We start from the raw sequence: 14,847 nt of genomic DNA on the forward strand, positions 1-14,847 counted from the left end.
CCAGGCTTTTCCTTCATCGCTTATCCTTCTTTCTTGCTCCGGAGGAGTCCCCTTGTCCATCGTGCGGTCATGGCTGAGCGCAAGGTGTACGGAGTCAACCTATCGACGGCCACGATGAGGGTTGTCGTCTGCCTCTACGAGAAGGATCTCGACTTCGAGTTCGTACCGGTCGACATGAAGTCTGGCGCTCACAAGCAAGAGCCCTTCATCTCCCTCAACGTATCGTATCGCTTCCTCTCTCTCTCTCTCTCTCTCTCTCTCTCTCTATATATATATATATATATATATATATATATATATATATATATGAAAACTGAAATATGTTTACCAACCAAATATGATTGTTGGTATAAATTGAGATTTTTATAGGTTTTTTAACAAATCTAACCGATGCATTTGGCGTGGTCCATGGGCTGTTTGATCATCCTAATAGATCAAAAAATGCTATTTTTTATGTTTAAATATTTATGAAAATTTTAAGCCCATGATTTTTAATGTTTTTCAACACTTAAAAGATCCTTCTTGTATATATTATAAGGATGATCTAAGAGTTTATTTCTATAAAACCAAGCGTCTAGATCACATCCTTATGGTGACATTTAAAAAAAAAAAGTAAAAAAACGTATAAAAATCTTGGTTCATATCAGTAAATATTTTAGTTACCCATATATATGCCCGTATCGGGACTCGGTCTTGTTTGGCGTCTTCTTTGAGCGTTCAGCTTGGAATCGGTCGATAGGCTTTCGACTCGCCGTCGCATTTTTTTTAGTCTCGTGTGCGAACATAGACGAATCGGATTGAGACTCGGTCTCTTTGGGAGTCCGACCCGATCCGTCTCCCTTCTCGCTCCCCTTTTTCCCGCTTACACCAAAACTCCGGAATTTCCTAAAAATTCTTAGAATTTTGATTTTTTTTTATTTTTAATTGGGAGGAAATTTCAGGATTTTGGTTGGTAAAAATTTCGGGAACTTTTTTGTTTTTTTCCGGAATGTTTACAGCTGTATTGGAATACCCAAAAGCCTGAAATTTGTGGATTTCAGTTCACATTGAAAGATTCCCATTTTTTTTTTTGGGGTGGGGGGGATTTTGTGTGATGTTTCTTTATTTCCAAGTTAACATTAATTGTTTTTGTATGAGAAATTGAAAGGTTTATTTTTTGGTTTTGGCAGCCGTTCGGGCAAGTTCCAGCATATCAAGAAGGCGATATCGCGCTTTTCGGTAAATGTTCTATTCTGTAACGCAAATCATGATTTCTGTGTGTTCGGATCTGTTTGAAACCTTTTTTTTTTTGTACGTGACCAAGTTCGTGAACTCACGTGTTCCTATTTGTAGAAGAACCCCAAGTAGCTGGAAAAGCATGGGAGTGCACGAACTTGTTCGTGTTTTTTGAGTGAATGATAATAAATCCACTTAGCCACTTGCATTGGTAGAAGCCCATGAACTTGTTCATGTGTTTTTTTGAGAATTATGTTATGTATTCAGTCAGTGAGTTCACGAACTTGGTCATGCTCCACATGATTCCCAAACATGTCTAAGAACTCCTTGCCAATCGTCATGGAGAAATTTTTTCCTTTGAAAATCAGGGCAAAATAAATGGCCCGAAAAGGGTTTGGCCTAGTGGGATGGGGCTAGACCCCCAGGCAGGCGGTCTAGGTTCAAATTGCATGGACGTCATTCCTTGGGCGTGGTGAGCAGGCAATGGCTAGGTCTCTCTGATCTTGAGGTGGTTTCACAGTGTAAATATCAAAAAAAAAAAAAAAAAATCAGGCAAAATGCCGCCCCGTCCTGGATCCTGCCCCACCCCATCCCCGATCCTTCTTTAGAGATGGTAGTGGACCGATCGACTGCCATCCTTAGCCCTATCTAGGTTTTTCAAATGAAAACATGTCAAAATTTTGACCGTCTCAATTGGATTTTCACGTCACACAACCAAAGGGATGGATTCTATGCAAATAATTAAGTTGATTATTTGTCATTTTTTATATTTTAATATAATCATAAATTAGCATACAGTAGTTCGTTCTTTTTTCATTTCATTATAATATTATTTTAATCATATATTAGCATACAGTAGTTCGTAGATCGTTGCACCAAAGGCTATCATAACCCGTTTGACATTGGTTGGATACTGTAGAGTCAAGGGCCATATCCAAGAGCATAGCCTACAAGTATGCCGATAAGGGCACCGAGCTCATCGGCAAGACCCCGGCAGACTCGGCCCGGGTCGGTGTGTGGATGGAAGTCGAAGCCCACCAGTTTGACCCGCCGGCTTCCAAGCTGCTGTTCGAGTGCTTCTTCAAACCCATGTTCTATGGAGGACAGCCCGACGAGGCTGTAGCTGCGGAGCACGAGGCGAAGCTCACAAAGGTCTTGGACGTCTACGAGGCTCGTCTGGCCAAGACCAAGTACCTTGCGGGGCCGGAGTTCAGCCTGGCCGACCTTCACCACCTGCCGGTCATCCACGACCTCCTCAAGGTCCCAAAGGCAGCCACGCTCTTTGCCTCTCGCAAGCACGTCGATGCTTGGGTCAAAGACATCACGGCCCGACCATCTTGGCACAAGGTGGTCGAGACCTACAACTTCTGATCCCAGTTTGACCCGTTGACCGTCTCTCTGTTGAGTGTGTTGTTTCAAATAATGCCTGGTCAGTTGGTGATTGACTAGTAGGTGTGAGGCCTTAGCCACTAAATTGGAAATGAAAAAGCTGTTTGGTTGGTGGCTTTTTTTTTGGACCTTATGTAGTTGGTGTAGTAAGTGCACACTTGTTTGTGTGTACCAGCCTTATAATATTATATTGTGCTTGTTCTAGAGGCTTATGGCATGAGTTGCATGGTTTCTGCCCTTTACACACTTCTTGGGCTGTCAATGGGTCCAGTACCCGATCCATCGGGGTATACCCAAACCCGCCCATATAACAAATGGCCAGCTTCAGGTTCGGGTTTTGCCGCTTCACGAAAATGGAATCCCAAACTTGGACCTGCATAATTTTAGAAATTTAGTTTTACTGAATACATATAAAATACTCGGGTTGGGTTGGGTTGGGATCTCAGCAAAAAAAAAAAAAACAGATTAGGTTGGGTACCTGGCCTGCATATTGCTCAAGTTGAGTTCGGGTTGACCCAATAGACCCGACACTTTTCATGTCCATACTGGGGAATTCGGGTTTGGGCGGGTCAGGTACCTGATACAAATTCTACCCATTGGGCAGCCCTATTCATTTCAGAATGAGTTGAGATCTGGAGATTGTTTAACTGCTCGCTTATGTGACACAAGCCACTCATGACAACTTTCTTACTGCTGCTGTGGGGCTAATAGGATGCTCTAATGTGATTGGGTTGTGTTACATAGTTGGGCAGTTAAGCGATCCTTGTGTCCTAAATCATTTGAGTATTAACATACTTAACCAGGCAATTCTGTGCATAAACTCAAAATATGTAGAAGGATATACTGTACTAAACCATCCTTTTACTGACCAGGGAGCTCCGCTTGTCTGTCCGGAGCAGTTTGTTCCAGTCACTTTGTGTTGGGACGTCGTGCAAGGTTCGATTCTCATGAGTGTTGCCCTTCTGCCCAACCTATGCGTAGCATAGGCCCTGGAGGCAGGGGTTCTAGCGCCACAGTTTTACGCAGCTGGCACGATGATTGTAGGCATGGCAAGCTGAGCCAGTGCGATCAGGTTTTTGTGCCCGGTGCAGTTTCTTCGGGTTATAAATAAAAAAAAAAAGCCCTTATTTGCCCAATTAGGCAAAAACTACAAAAAAAAAGGCCCTATTATGAAGTATGGCGTGTAGAAATTACACAAAAAGTAAAATAGAGCCATATTTTACTCTCTAAATGCCTCATCCGGGGTTCTTCCCTCAGCTTATGTGCCGATGCTTATTTATCTTACGATATATAGCTGCTGGAATCCTATGTCTTCAATTCTAAAACTTTGAAATCAAAGGGTGATTAAAGAGGATTACATTTCTAATTTGATAGGATATTCTTGGTCAATATGCTTAAATCACCGCAATTCATTTTTCCCAACCCCTCATAACCTTGTTTTTTGGTACTGTAGTGTGAAGGATTTCCCCACATACACATTTCCCATCTTCATAGAAAGAACTTTTTAACTGTTAAGAAATCAGGAAGCCACTTAAGGAAAAATGCATACATATAAGGATGAAGAAAATATATAGGTACTTTTAGGCAACAATTAAAATTTAAGCCCAGATAACCTCATTGATGAGAATTTTGAATCAACCAAATAACACCTGGCTAATTTGATAAATGGGAATCATCACTTATTCATATCATTTGAGAGCTGGCGTTCAAGAGAAAAGAACAAAAAGTCCATGAAAATTATGGTTCACACATTAGTTCTCTCTCTCTCTCTCTCTCTCTCTCTCTCTCTCTCTATATATATATATATATATATATATATATATATATATATATATATATATATATATATATATATATATATATATATATATATATATATATATATATATATATGTGTGTGTGTGTGTGTGTGTGTGTGTGTGTGTGTGTGTGTAGAAATATGGGTATTTTCAATAGTTTTTTTGCAAATCCAACCATGTGGATGTGCTTGGCATGATGAATTTGCTAGGAATCAACCATTGTGTAGTATATGTTCGATAAAAAAAATATGATTTTTGAATGCTTGAATATTTATGAAGAATATGAGCTATATATATATATATATATATATATATGTGTGTGTGTGTGTGTGTGTGTGTGTGCCCGTATCGAGACTCAGTATGAATTGTGCTCTCTTGTGATATGAATCAAGGAGTTGGGGTAGTTGCCTATTTCAATCCATTCCTACTGGGCTTCTGAACAATTTTTGTCAAGTTTTTCTCAAATCTGACCTTAAGATGTGTTTTACATGCTTGATTTTATAGGAATAGACTCCTTAATCATCCAATTTTGACACCTAGTTAGGTTTTTACAAGGTTTGAAAATTGGTAGTGTATAATTTTCATAAATATTTAAGCTGAAAAATCATATTTTTTTATCAAAAAAACACTATTAAAGTGTCGTTCTCTAGCAAATCAACCAGGTCTAACACGTTTGGAAGGTTAGATTTGCAAAAACGCACCCCCAAAACCTCAGTTTGCTCACGGTAGGCACCTACTCCCACCCATGAATCAGTGTGCTTATATTATCATTTTGTATAGGACCAGCCAATGGTTGGACCTCAGCTAATTTTTTAGTGCCCTGGACTTAAAGCTTGTGATGCAGTGCATAAGTAGATTTAGTGACAAGATGACCTAAAAGAAGGAGCTCTATGCCAGGGGGTAGGGCATTTAATTAGAAAAATGCACATATGATTTGAAAAAAATAGAAAAAAAAAACAAATTTTTTTTTATTTACACGGAGAAACCACCCCCTAGTGGTGTTGGCTTTGCCTGCCATACTTAAAATCAGTGGGCTTTTCCCTTGCCCTAGGGAGTCACCACGCTTCGGCTTGTGCAAGGGGGTGATGCTCAAGGGATTTCAACCTAGACCACCTACTAGGTCCCATCCCACTAGGCCAAACCCTAACTTGATATCGATAATCACAAAATTCATAAAAGATTTTTCCATTAAATTTAAGCGTAGGTGGCATTAACGTTTGTTACAATTCCAAAACTGACTGCAAACTATAAACTTATTTATACTTTTGCCCTTTTGTCGTCTGTAAAATCAAAACACTTTGGTTGAAACCACTTGCCTATTGGTCCTATCATGATGCCTGATTTTTTCAGGCCAGAACTTGCATGGCACTTGATTTTTTCGGTTAAGTTGCTTGATTTTTTCAAGCGAGAAACTTAGAAAAGTGGTTTTGACCAAAGCGCCTAAAATTTCAGGCAATAAAAAGGTAAAACTAAAAAAAAAAATCACTGCCAAATTTTTCATACTTTCTAACTCACGGCTAAAAGTTAGTGCCATCTATGTTTTTATCGTTAATTTTGTAGCAAAGTTTCAATTATAACCATTATAAAAGTTTATTAGGCAGCTAGGGCAAGTAAACAAGATGGACCAAGGTGTTCATGCCTGCCTCTTCCTTTGTGGTGAGCTCGAGCTCATGGCAAGTCTGAGTTAAATGAACTGAGCACTAGCTGACTCATTAATGAAGAAAATATATTTTTAGAATTTAAAATAATATAATTTATACTCTAAACCTATATATATATATATATATATATGAGGACTGAACATATTAGGCTCCATTTCTAGTTATTTCCCATTCTGTCCTATACGTTTTAAGTGTTTTTTGATAGAACTGAATCGTTAGATGTGTTTAGCATGATCGATTTAGTGGGAATCTACTCTTGGATCATGTCTTTTCGAAGAAAAAAACTGATTTTATGAGCCGTTGATTTTGGGTTACCGGAAAAACCTGTATATAAGTCAAATTCCAGCAATCCAAAAGCTGGTTTTCACTAAACAAAACCTATAGATCACATCTACAGTGTTAGATGTGAGAAAAAAATACTTAAAACTACGATTTTTGAAAGGGCCTAATGAGACCTAACGAAAAAGAGAGCTTAGGGTATGTTTGATGCGCCGTTCCCAACGTGATTCAGACAAAAATCGTGCTGGGAACAATGATTTCCAACAAACGTTGGACACGGTGGGCAGCATTCCTCGCGTCCAAGGCGTCCTTATACTGTTATACACATGACTTTTTCGTTCCACCCTCCTCCTGTTACAAAATAAACAGGAATCGAGGGGACGAAAAAAAATGCATCGACAGGCGTGTTGTGCTCATCGATGCGTCTCTCTCTCTCTCTCTCGTCACCGTTGTCGACTGTAGAGTCCGTCTTGACCGATCGGAGCTTCGGCTTTCGAGCGACAGCGGAGCCGGATTTCAGGCCATCCACGCTGACGACGGCATCGTCCGTCAGTAGATCCTCGAAGGTGCGTTTCTTTTGTTTTTTGTTGGAGTTCTTTCTCGTGGATTTTGGTCGGTGTTCGGATCTAGGGTTTCCTTTCTGCATTCTTCTCTTCTGCTCCGAGAAGAGTGCTTTCGTTTGGCTGGTTCATTTGTTTCTTGTTTTTTCTTTTAACTTTCAACAGATTTTGCACGTTCTTTTCTTTTTCTTCAAATTTTTTTGGTAAATTTTGGGAATATTTCTTTTTCTTTCCAAAAAATTCCGGTTTATCAGATAGGTAGATTCCTCTATCCTCCCTTTAATTTTTGGGGTTTAGCGTGATTTTTCGATTAGATCGACTTTTTTTTCTTTTAGTTTTTGGCATGATTTTTCAGTTAGATCGTTTTTGGTTTTTGATTCTTCTGAGATTCAAGTATTTGTTCACGATATTTCTTTTTTGCCCATTGTTTCTATTGAGATTGAGTTTGAATTTTAGTTCGAAATTCCACTCCTTGTGTTTCATTGTCCTCGTGTTTGGGTTTGAAATTGAGCTCATCCTCATTGATCTTCTTGCCTGCATTAATATATTTTTTTCTTTTAATTTACGGTTAAGAATTTATCGCACATATATAACTTTAAAGTTTACTTCATTCTCAAGTATTTTCCTTTTTTTATCAATTTCCTCTATTTCTTTATTCAAAAGTTTGAATAATGATGATAAAACTATATCGAAAGTGTAGTTTTGTTATGTTTATGCGATCGGTTTGTGCAGCCAAAGGGCTTAGTTTAACGAATGGTTGAATGTCGAATGGCTCTAAGCTGACATTCTATAATACCTGTTAGTGTTGTACTGGCTAACTACTGTAAGATATAGAATCAGATAAGTTTTATACACAATGCATTATCACTTGTGCAATTTGATGCGTATGAATTGATCATTTCGATCTGCCTGTCTAGAATTAGGTATTGCATGCGAGCACCAAGAATGACTTTCTTTATTTATACTGTTGAGATGCAAATGTACCTTTAATGAGACTTTTCCTGTATAAAATGCTATGTTATCATTAGATGGATCTGAAAAATGATCAGATCATATTAACTAAAGGCCATACTAGTTGCTAAATTGGTTCTCAGAGGTAGCTTGGCATGTACGAAGTCTTCTTATGCCAAGTCATGAGGAGACTTAACCAAGACTCAGAGAGTTGAAGATTTAGTATCTTGACTTGCACGTTGAACGCTCAGAGAGTTGCCTGAGGACTTAGTTAATGGAGTCTCAGTTTGTCTTACCAAAGACCTGAACCAAATTTCATGTTAAGCTGTGTTATGAAGTGAACAAAAAATGTTAAATCTGTGAAACCATGCAAAATAATAAACAGAAGGACAATAAGAATCGTGCATATGGAAATGTTTGTTTCAATCATGTGGGGTTGGGTTTTTTGTATTTATGTACTTGCTAAGAAAGTTTTTCATTTTATAAAACTGTAAAAGTTCTTGATCTTGATATATGTTTTCTCTCTCTGTTTTAGAATTTTTTGTTCATTTTATCTTTGAGTTGAAATTTTCTGTTAATGTTCAGTTCATCCCTTTTGTGAATGCAAACACATGATCTGAATTTTTGAGGCAAAGCATGTCTTCCTGTCTTCTGTGTGGGTTTGAAATCTAAGAAATCACTTTCAGCAAATGGGTATCGAGTTTGCATGTCTGTGCAACAAGCAAGTGGGGTCAAAGTCTCAGTCTCACCCTTAGAGCTCGAGAAAGCGAAAGAACCTCCTCTAAATGTTTACAGACCCAAGGAGCCTTATACTGCTACCATAGTTTCAGTTGAGAGGCTTGTTGGTCCAAAATCTTCCTATGAAACATGCCATATTGTTATCGTCCATGGCGGGAATGTGCCATACTGGGAAGGACAGAGCTTTGGTGTTATTCCTCCTGTAAGATCCTCATCCTTTACATAGTCTTTATTACATATAACCTGCAGACTTGTTAGAGATGTTATTGAATGTGAGATAGCATGATTAATTATGCCTGAAGAACAGAGGATCAGCTACTCGTCCTGAGTTGATGGGGAACCAAGACTTGTGCCCTAATCTGGCTACAGTTGCAGGGAGCAGAAGAACAAAAATGGTGGGAAGATGTATGTACAGGATAAGATCGAGAAGTACAACGATGAAATCTTAAAGCTTTTGGATCAAGGGGCTCACATCTATTGCTGTGGGTTGAAGGGTATGATGCTTGGAATTCAGGAAACACTGAAGAGAGTTGCAGAGGAGAGGGAAGAGAACTGAGACTAGAAGCTTTCCCAGCTTAAGAAGAACAAGCAATGACATGTTGAGGTGTATTAAAAGATTGGCGATGGAGCTAATTGGTAGCTCAGCAATCTTGAGTAGTTCTTTCCCAATTGTTGGAAGGAAAAGATTGGTCTCTATAGAATTTGGTGGTTGTTATGGTCATTCTGCTTTTTGTAAACTGCTATTGGCCCTAGTGGTATTACTTATCTATGTTATTGCTTTCGGATGAATGAGGTTGTTTTTTTTTCTGGTGTTTGCATTTCATTTAATATGCTTATCAGTAGGTATTCCATTTTGACTGTCGTTCTGTATCCTCTTGTATACTAGTTACACTGAAAACTTCATAAAATGGTTGTATCCTCTATCTTTAGTCATATCCATATAACATGGTGGAAAAAATGATGTATTACACTATCTTTTTCCACTTATCAATTACATCAACCTTATACACTATCTTTTTTTTATGCTGGTATTACAATACAAATAAGCTCACAAAAAAAAGTGATGTTTATAGCAAAAATCCAATTCCAAATCCATTTCCAGGACAAAAATTCATGATTTTAGACATAATTTCGTAATTGGATCTATATCCATGCAAAAAACAACAATCAACTTGTTAAAACATATAAAATGGTGGACGGATTGAGTCATACGATCTAAAACAAAGTAATTTGACCCATGTTGGTGGACGGATTGGGTTTACACTGTTGGTGTTTTATTTTAGTTTCTAATACGATGGTTGTGCACGATTTTCGTGGTCCTACATTTCAATCTATGGTTTCTGATAGATTTTCAGGGTTCTGCAGTGTCGTATTTCTTGTTCCTGGTTTGATGGTTGTGCTTCAGTTTGGTGTTTGCTAATGATCATCCTCTGAATTTATAGTTTCTTGTTCTTAGTTTCATGGTTGTGCTTCAGTTTGTTGTCTGCCAATGATCATCCTCTTAATTTTAGAAAATAGTTTCGTGTTGGTTATGATTGTTGCTGGTGGTGTACTTCAGTTGGATGGTCGTGGTTCGCTATTGTGCAGTATAATGCATTTTAATGTTTATACAACCAGGTGAATCATTGATGGCTTGACCATTGTAGTTTGTAATAAAATTGTCACCAAAGTGGTCTGTTCTTAGACAACTGCCGTAAGCTTATCGAAATTCTAGTGCAGGTTCCCAAATCCAGTAGTTTGGGGGAAGAAAAGAAAGCTGAAGTTGTAGCTCTAAGCAACCCAAAGTGTCCATTTGGATGTTGGGTTTCGATCTAAATTTTGCTGTATTTTCTTTGTTTGGTATCGTCCCAAATGAGTTAAAGTATGAGATAATTTATAATCTTTGTAGTTGCTTGACTTGTTTGAAATAACAATGTTGAATGCAATAGGATGACTGGACAAGGGTGCCCATGTGAAACCTTACAAGGGTTCATCTTAGTGGAAAGTGTTGGCTGGTGTTGCACTGGCACATGATAAATAGAATCATTTATGTCATAAGAAATGTGATTCTTGTAAGAAGATGAGCTCCTTTAAGAATGTCTGCTAGATCACCAAGAATGGACACTCAAAGAGTTTCAACAAAAGTACCGAAATGAACACTCGCAAGAACCAAGAAAGGTTCATACACAAATACCCAAAAATGGGTATTCAACAATAAGAGGAAAAAAATAATGATATTATTGATTGTAATCCACACCAAAAATCCATACAAAGAGAGGGGGCAAAGCTTCATATTTATACACAATAGAGGAGTTAGAGGAGAGAGTCGTTGGGCTCCCAATGAATCTATTTAGAGCAGTTGGGAGTCCAACGACTCTTTGTATTTGACTTAGTCAAATGTTGACTAGACAAATACAAACAAAAACATAACTAAAAAAAAGAAAAAATCCTATACAAACTAAACTAAAAAGAAAAAGTAAAAATTTCTTGTTAGCCTAGTTATGATACATTATTTAACACTCCACCTCAAAATTACGGTTGGATAACCGAAAGTTTATTTAAAAGAAAGTGAAATCTAGGAGCTACGAGAGGTTTGGTAAAGAAATTTGCCAATTGATATTCTGAAGAAACATATGGAAGATCAATAGTGTTGTGTAGGAATTCTTCTCGTACATAGTGACAATTCATCTCAATGTGTTTGGTTCATTCGTGGAATATCCGATTGCTGACAATGTAAATAGAACTTTTGTTGTTGTAGCATAGTCATGATGCTCCTGTACTCTGAACACCCATGTCATTAAGCAATCTTTTTAGCCAGACTACTTTCATAGTGGTTGTAACTATGACTCTTTACTCTGCTTCAGTTGATGAGAGAGAGACTTTTTGTTGCTTCTCGTACCTCTAAGAAATCAACGATTCACCTAAAAATATACAAAAACCAGTAGTTGAGTGTCAGTTATTTGGATCTTCTCCCCAGTCCGCATCAATATAAACAATTAAATCTAAAGAGGAAGGAGACAAAAAAAGTCCTAGAAAAATAGAAGTTTTAATATATCTAATAATATGTAAAACAACTTCTATATGAACTGTGGCAGGAGCATGCTGAAATTGGCTTGTTGTGTGGACGACATGCGCAATGACAGGTCTTGTAATGGAGAGATATGATAGTGCAACGATAAGTTGTCTATAAGGTATTGGATTTTCAAGTGGTTCTCCATCATCAATCTTTATTTTGACATTTACAACTTCGGGAGTGTCGACCTTTTTCTTATCTGAGATACCATACCTATCAACAATATTTAGAGCAAACTTAGATCGAGTAAGCAAATAGCCTCTAGAAGAATAAGCAACTTCTATACCAAGACTTTTTTTTAAAAAACCCAAATCATTCATTTCAAAATATATTTTGAAAAATCTTTTAATGTTTTCAACTCTCTGTTTATCACTTCCAGTGATGATCATGTCGTCTCCGTAGAGGAGACAGATAATAATACTTGCATCAGAAATCTTAACAAACAAAATTGTGTCAGTAATACAAGATTGAAAACCAAAATTAAGGATAACTTGACTAAACTTTTCATACCAAGCCTTTGGGTCTTGTTTAAGACCATACAAAGTCTTATTTAAACGAAGAGCCTTTTCTTTAGGAATATCAATGTCAGGTGGCGGTTTCATATAAACTTCTTCGGCTAAACTTTAATTGAGAAACACATTTTTGACATCCATTTGATATATATGTCATTTCTTTACAGAGGCAAGGGCTACTAAGGTCCTAATTGTGGTCATTGTAGCAATTGAAGCAATTGAAGCAAAGGTCTCTTCATAGTCTATTTCATACTCTTGAGAATAGCCCTTGGCAACTAATCTGACCTTATACATTTCAAGAGTTCTGTCACTCTTGGTTTTAACTTTATACACCCATCGATAACCTATAGGCTTTTTGCCTAGTGAAATGTCTTGAATAGTTCAAGCATTTGCCCTTTTTAAGGCATTTAATTCCACTGTCATTGCTTCTATTCCTTTGTTGCAGCATAGTTGGAAGGTTTTATGGAAGAATATATTAGTGCAATGTAGGCTTGATACTTAGGTGAAAAACACTCATAAGATACAAATTTTTTAGGGATTTTTGACACTCTAGATAACCTTCTTGTAAGTATCTCTTCTTGTTTTTTATTACGAGTATATTTTTTGATAGCATATGGATGTTCTAAATTACCACGCTTAGAGTATTGAATACAATCTTGATTATTATAGAATGATTCTACACTTATCATATCATTTTTATCTTCTTGGTTTTCATCAATGTCGCACTCATCAATCTTTGGAACTAAATCCAATAAAAAAGAATACTCATTTATTTCCTTAGTGTTCTCCCTTTAAAAAAAACTTTCCTTTTCAAAAAATGACATATTTTTTGACATATATAACTTGTTAGTTTTAAAGTCAAAACATTTGTAGCCTTTTTTATGATTTGCATGTCCTAGAAAAATACAAGGAATAGCATGAGGAGAGAGTTTGTCATTTTTGTCAGAAAAAACAAAACACTTGCATCCAAAAACCCTTAACTTGCAGTAATTTAAAATTTGTTTGAAAAGTTTTTCAACAAGAGATACATTTTTTAAAGAAGATGTGACATTCTGTTAATAAAATAAACTGCAGTTAGAGTGATTTCAACCCAAAAAACTTTAGGCACTTGATTTGTAATAAGTAAAGTCCTTGTTGTTTCTGTAATATGCCTATGCTTTCTTTCAGCTAAACCATTTTGTTGAGGGGTATATGGACATGATCTTTGATGTGTGATACCATATAGTTTTAGATAATCTTTAAATTCTTTTGATAAAAATTCTTCCCCTGAATCAATGCGAAAGATTGAAATATCATTTTTAAATTGATTTTTGACTAAATTATGAAATATTTGAAAGTGTGAGAAAACTTGAGACTTATGTTTAAGAAAATAAATCCAAGTGTGTCTTGTAAAATCATCAACAAAAATTACATAATATAAACAGGTGCAGGTCCTCACACATCCGAATGTATTAACTCAAGTGGTTGAGAAGAAGCAAAGGTTCTTTCTTGAAAAGGCAATCTCTTCATTTTACTAAGAATACAATTTTCATATATAAAGTTTTTAAAATTACAAAAAAAAATCATCTTTGAAAAAAAATGGATCTTGGATACACTAGGACAGCCAAGCCTCTTATGTCACAAATCCAAATCCACTTTTTAAACATTACAACACAATGTATTCTTGGGTATTTCCAAAAAGTCTATATAGTATAAGCCTCCTCTATGGTCTTTCTCAATCAGCTTTCATGACTGGTGATCCTGCACTCGACAACCATGAGAAGAGAAGAAAACATTACATCCATGGTTAGATAATTAAGAAACAAATAAAAGATTTAAGTTAAGTTTAAGAATATATCTAATTTGTGGAATACAAAATCTTTTTGAGTTTTGAGAGATATTTTCAAAATTTTCTATTCCTCTTATCTCAAGAGATGTTTCATCGGCGGTGAAAACATTTGACCCACTCGAATTATGACATTTGGATAACATATCAATATTCAGTGTCATATGAAAAGAGGCATCTGAGTCAAGAAGCCAAAGAGATTTACCGAGATCGGAGATGCCGAAGGAAGAGACCGCGGCTCCAGTGGATGAAAATGCTCGTTTGAGTAGAGGTTAAAGTTCCTCCACTAATTGAGTTAAGGACATGTTTCCAATGGATGGTCCACTTGATTCTTGTGGAGGTCTAACAGAGGCAACCTTCTTCTCATCGGGCTTCTTCAATTTTGGACAATATGTTTTTACATGTCTCGGTTCACGGCAATATTAACAAATGACTTTCTTTCTTTCAAACTCATTTCTTTGCTTCTCATCATTTGTTCTTCCATAGTATAGGGGTTTGTAAGTACGAACATAATTTTTCGGTTTAGATATGGTTAGGACCGAGTCATCATCATATTTGGAGATTATCTTTTTAAGCCTATTTTTCTTCATACTTAATTATTTTATCATGTGTTTTATCGAAGGAACTTTCTCTCGATGAAGGAGAACAGATTTGGTTGATTCAAACTTTAATCTCAAACCATTAATGAATTAAAATAATGCTTTGTATCTATTTGATTTTAACGGCGTTCTATGTCTTTTGGATAATGTCATTTTGGTTCAAGAAGAGTCAACTCTTTCCATAATTCAAACAAGCTATTATAGTATTCTCTAATGCTTTTGTCTCCTTGAACCATATTTCGTACTTTATCTTGTAAATTGCACACA

At 36.6% G+C, this 14,847-nt stretch overlaps 1 protein-coding gene across 3 annotated transcripts; it reads left to right on the forward strand.

Annotated features, from left to right (window-relative positions):
* Positions 1-17: 17 nt before the first annotated feature.
* On the forward strand, positions 18-9,381 carry LOC149839116 (glutathione S-transferase-like). Of its 3 annotated transcripts, none has more exons than XM_090002289.1 (4): positions 18-219; positions 1,170-1,218; positions 8,541-8,794; positions 8,895-9,381. In XM_090002289.1, the coding sequence occupies exons 1-4, from the start codon at positions 70-72 to the stop codon at positions 9,039-9,041; spliced, it is 600 nt and encodes a 199-aa protein (XP_089858415.1). In that variant the 5' UTR covers positions 18-69; the 3' UTR covers positions 9,042-9,381. The 3 variants fall into 3 exon arrangements, with proteins under 3 accessions (XP_089858415.1, XP_089858416.1, XP_089858414.1); XM_090002290.1 differs by having other exon boundaries at positions 8,900-9,381; XM_090002288.1 differs by lacking the exons at positions 8,541-8,794; positions 8,895-9,381 and adding an exon at positions 2,135-2,808.
* Positions 9,382-14,847: the final 5,466 nt, after the last annotated feature.

The sequence above is a fragment of the Nuphar pumila genome, chromosome 4, assembly GCF_984573655.1.
Source record: "Nuphar pumila chromosome 4, dmNupPumi1.hap1.1, whole genome shotgun sequence".
Taxonomy (NCBI): Eukaryota; Viridiplantae; Streptophyta; class Magnoliopsida; order Nymphaeales; family Nymphaeaceae; genus Nuphar; species Nuphar pumila.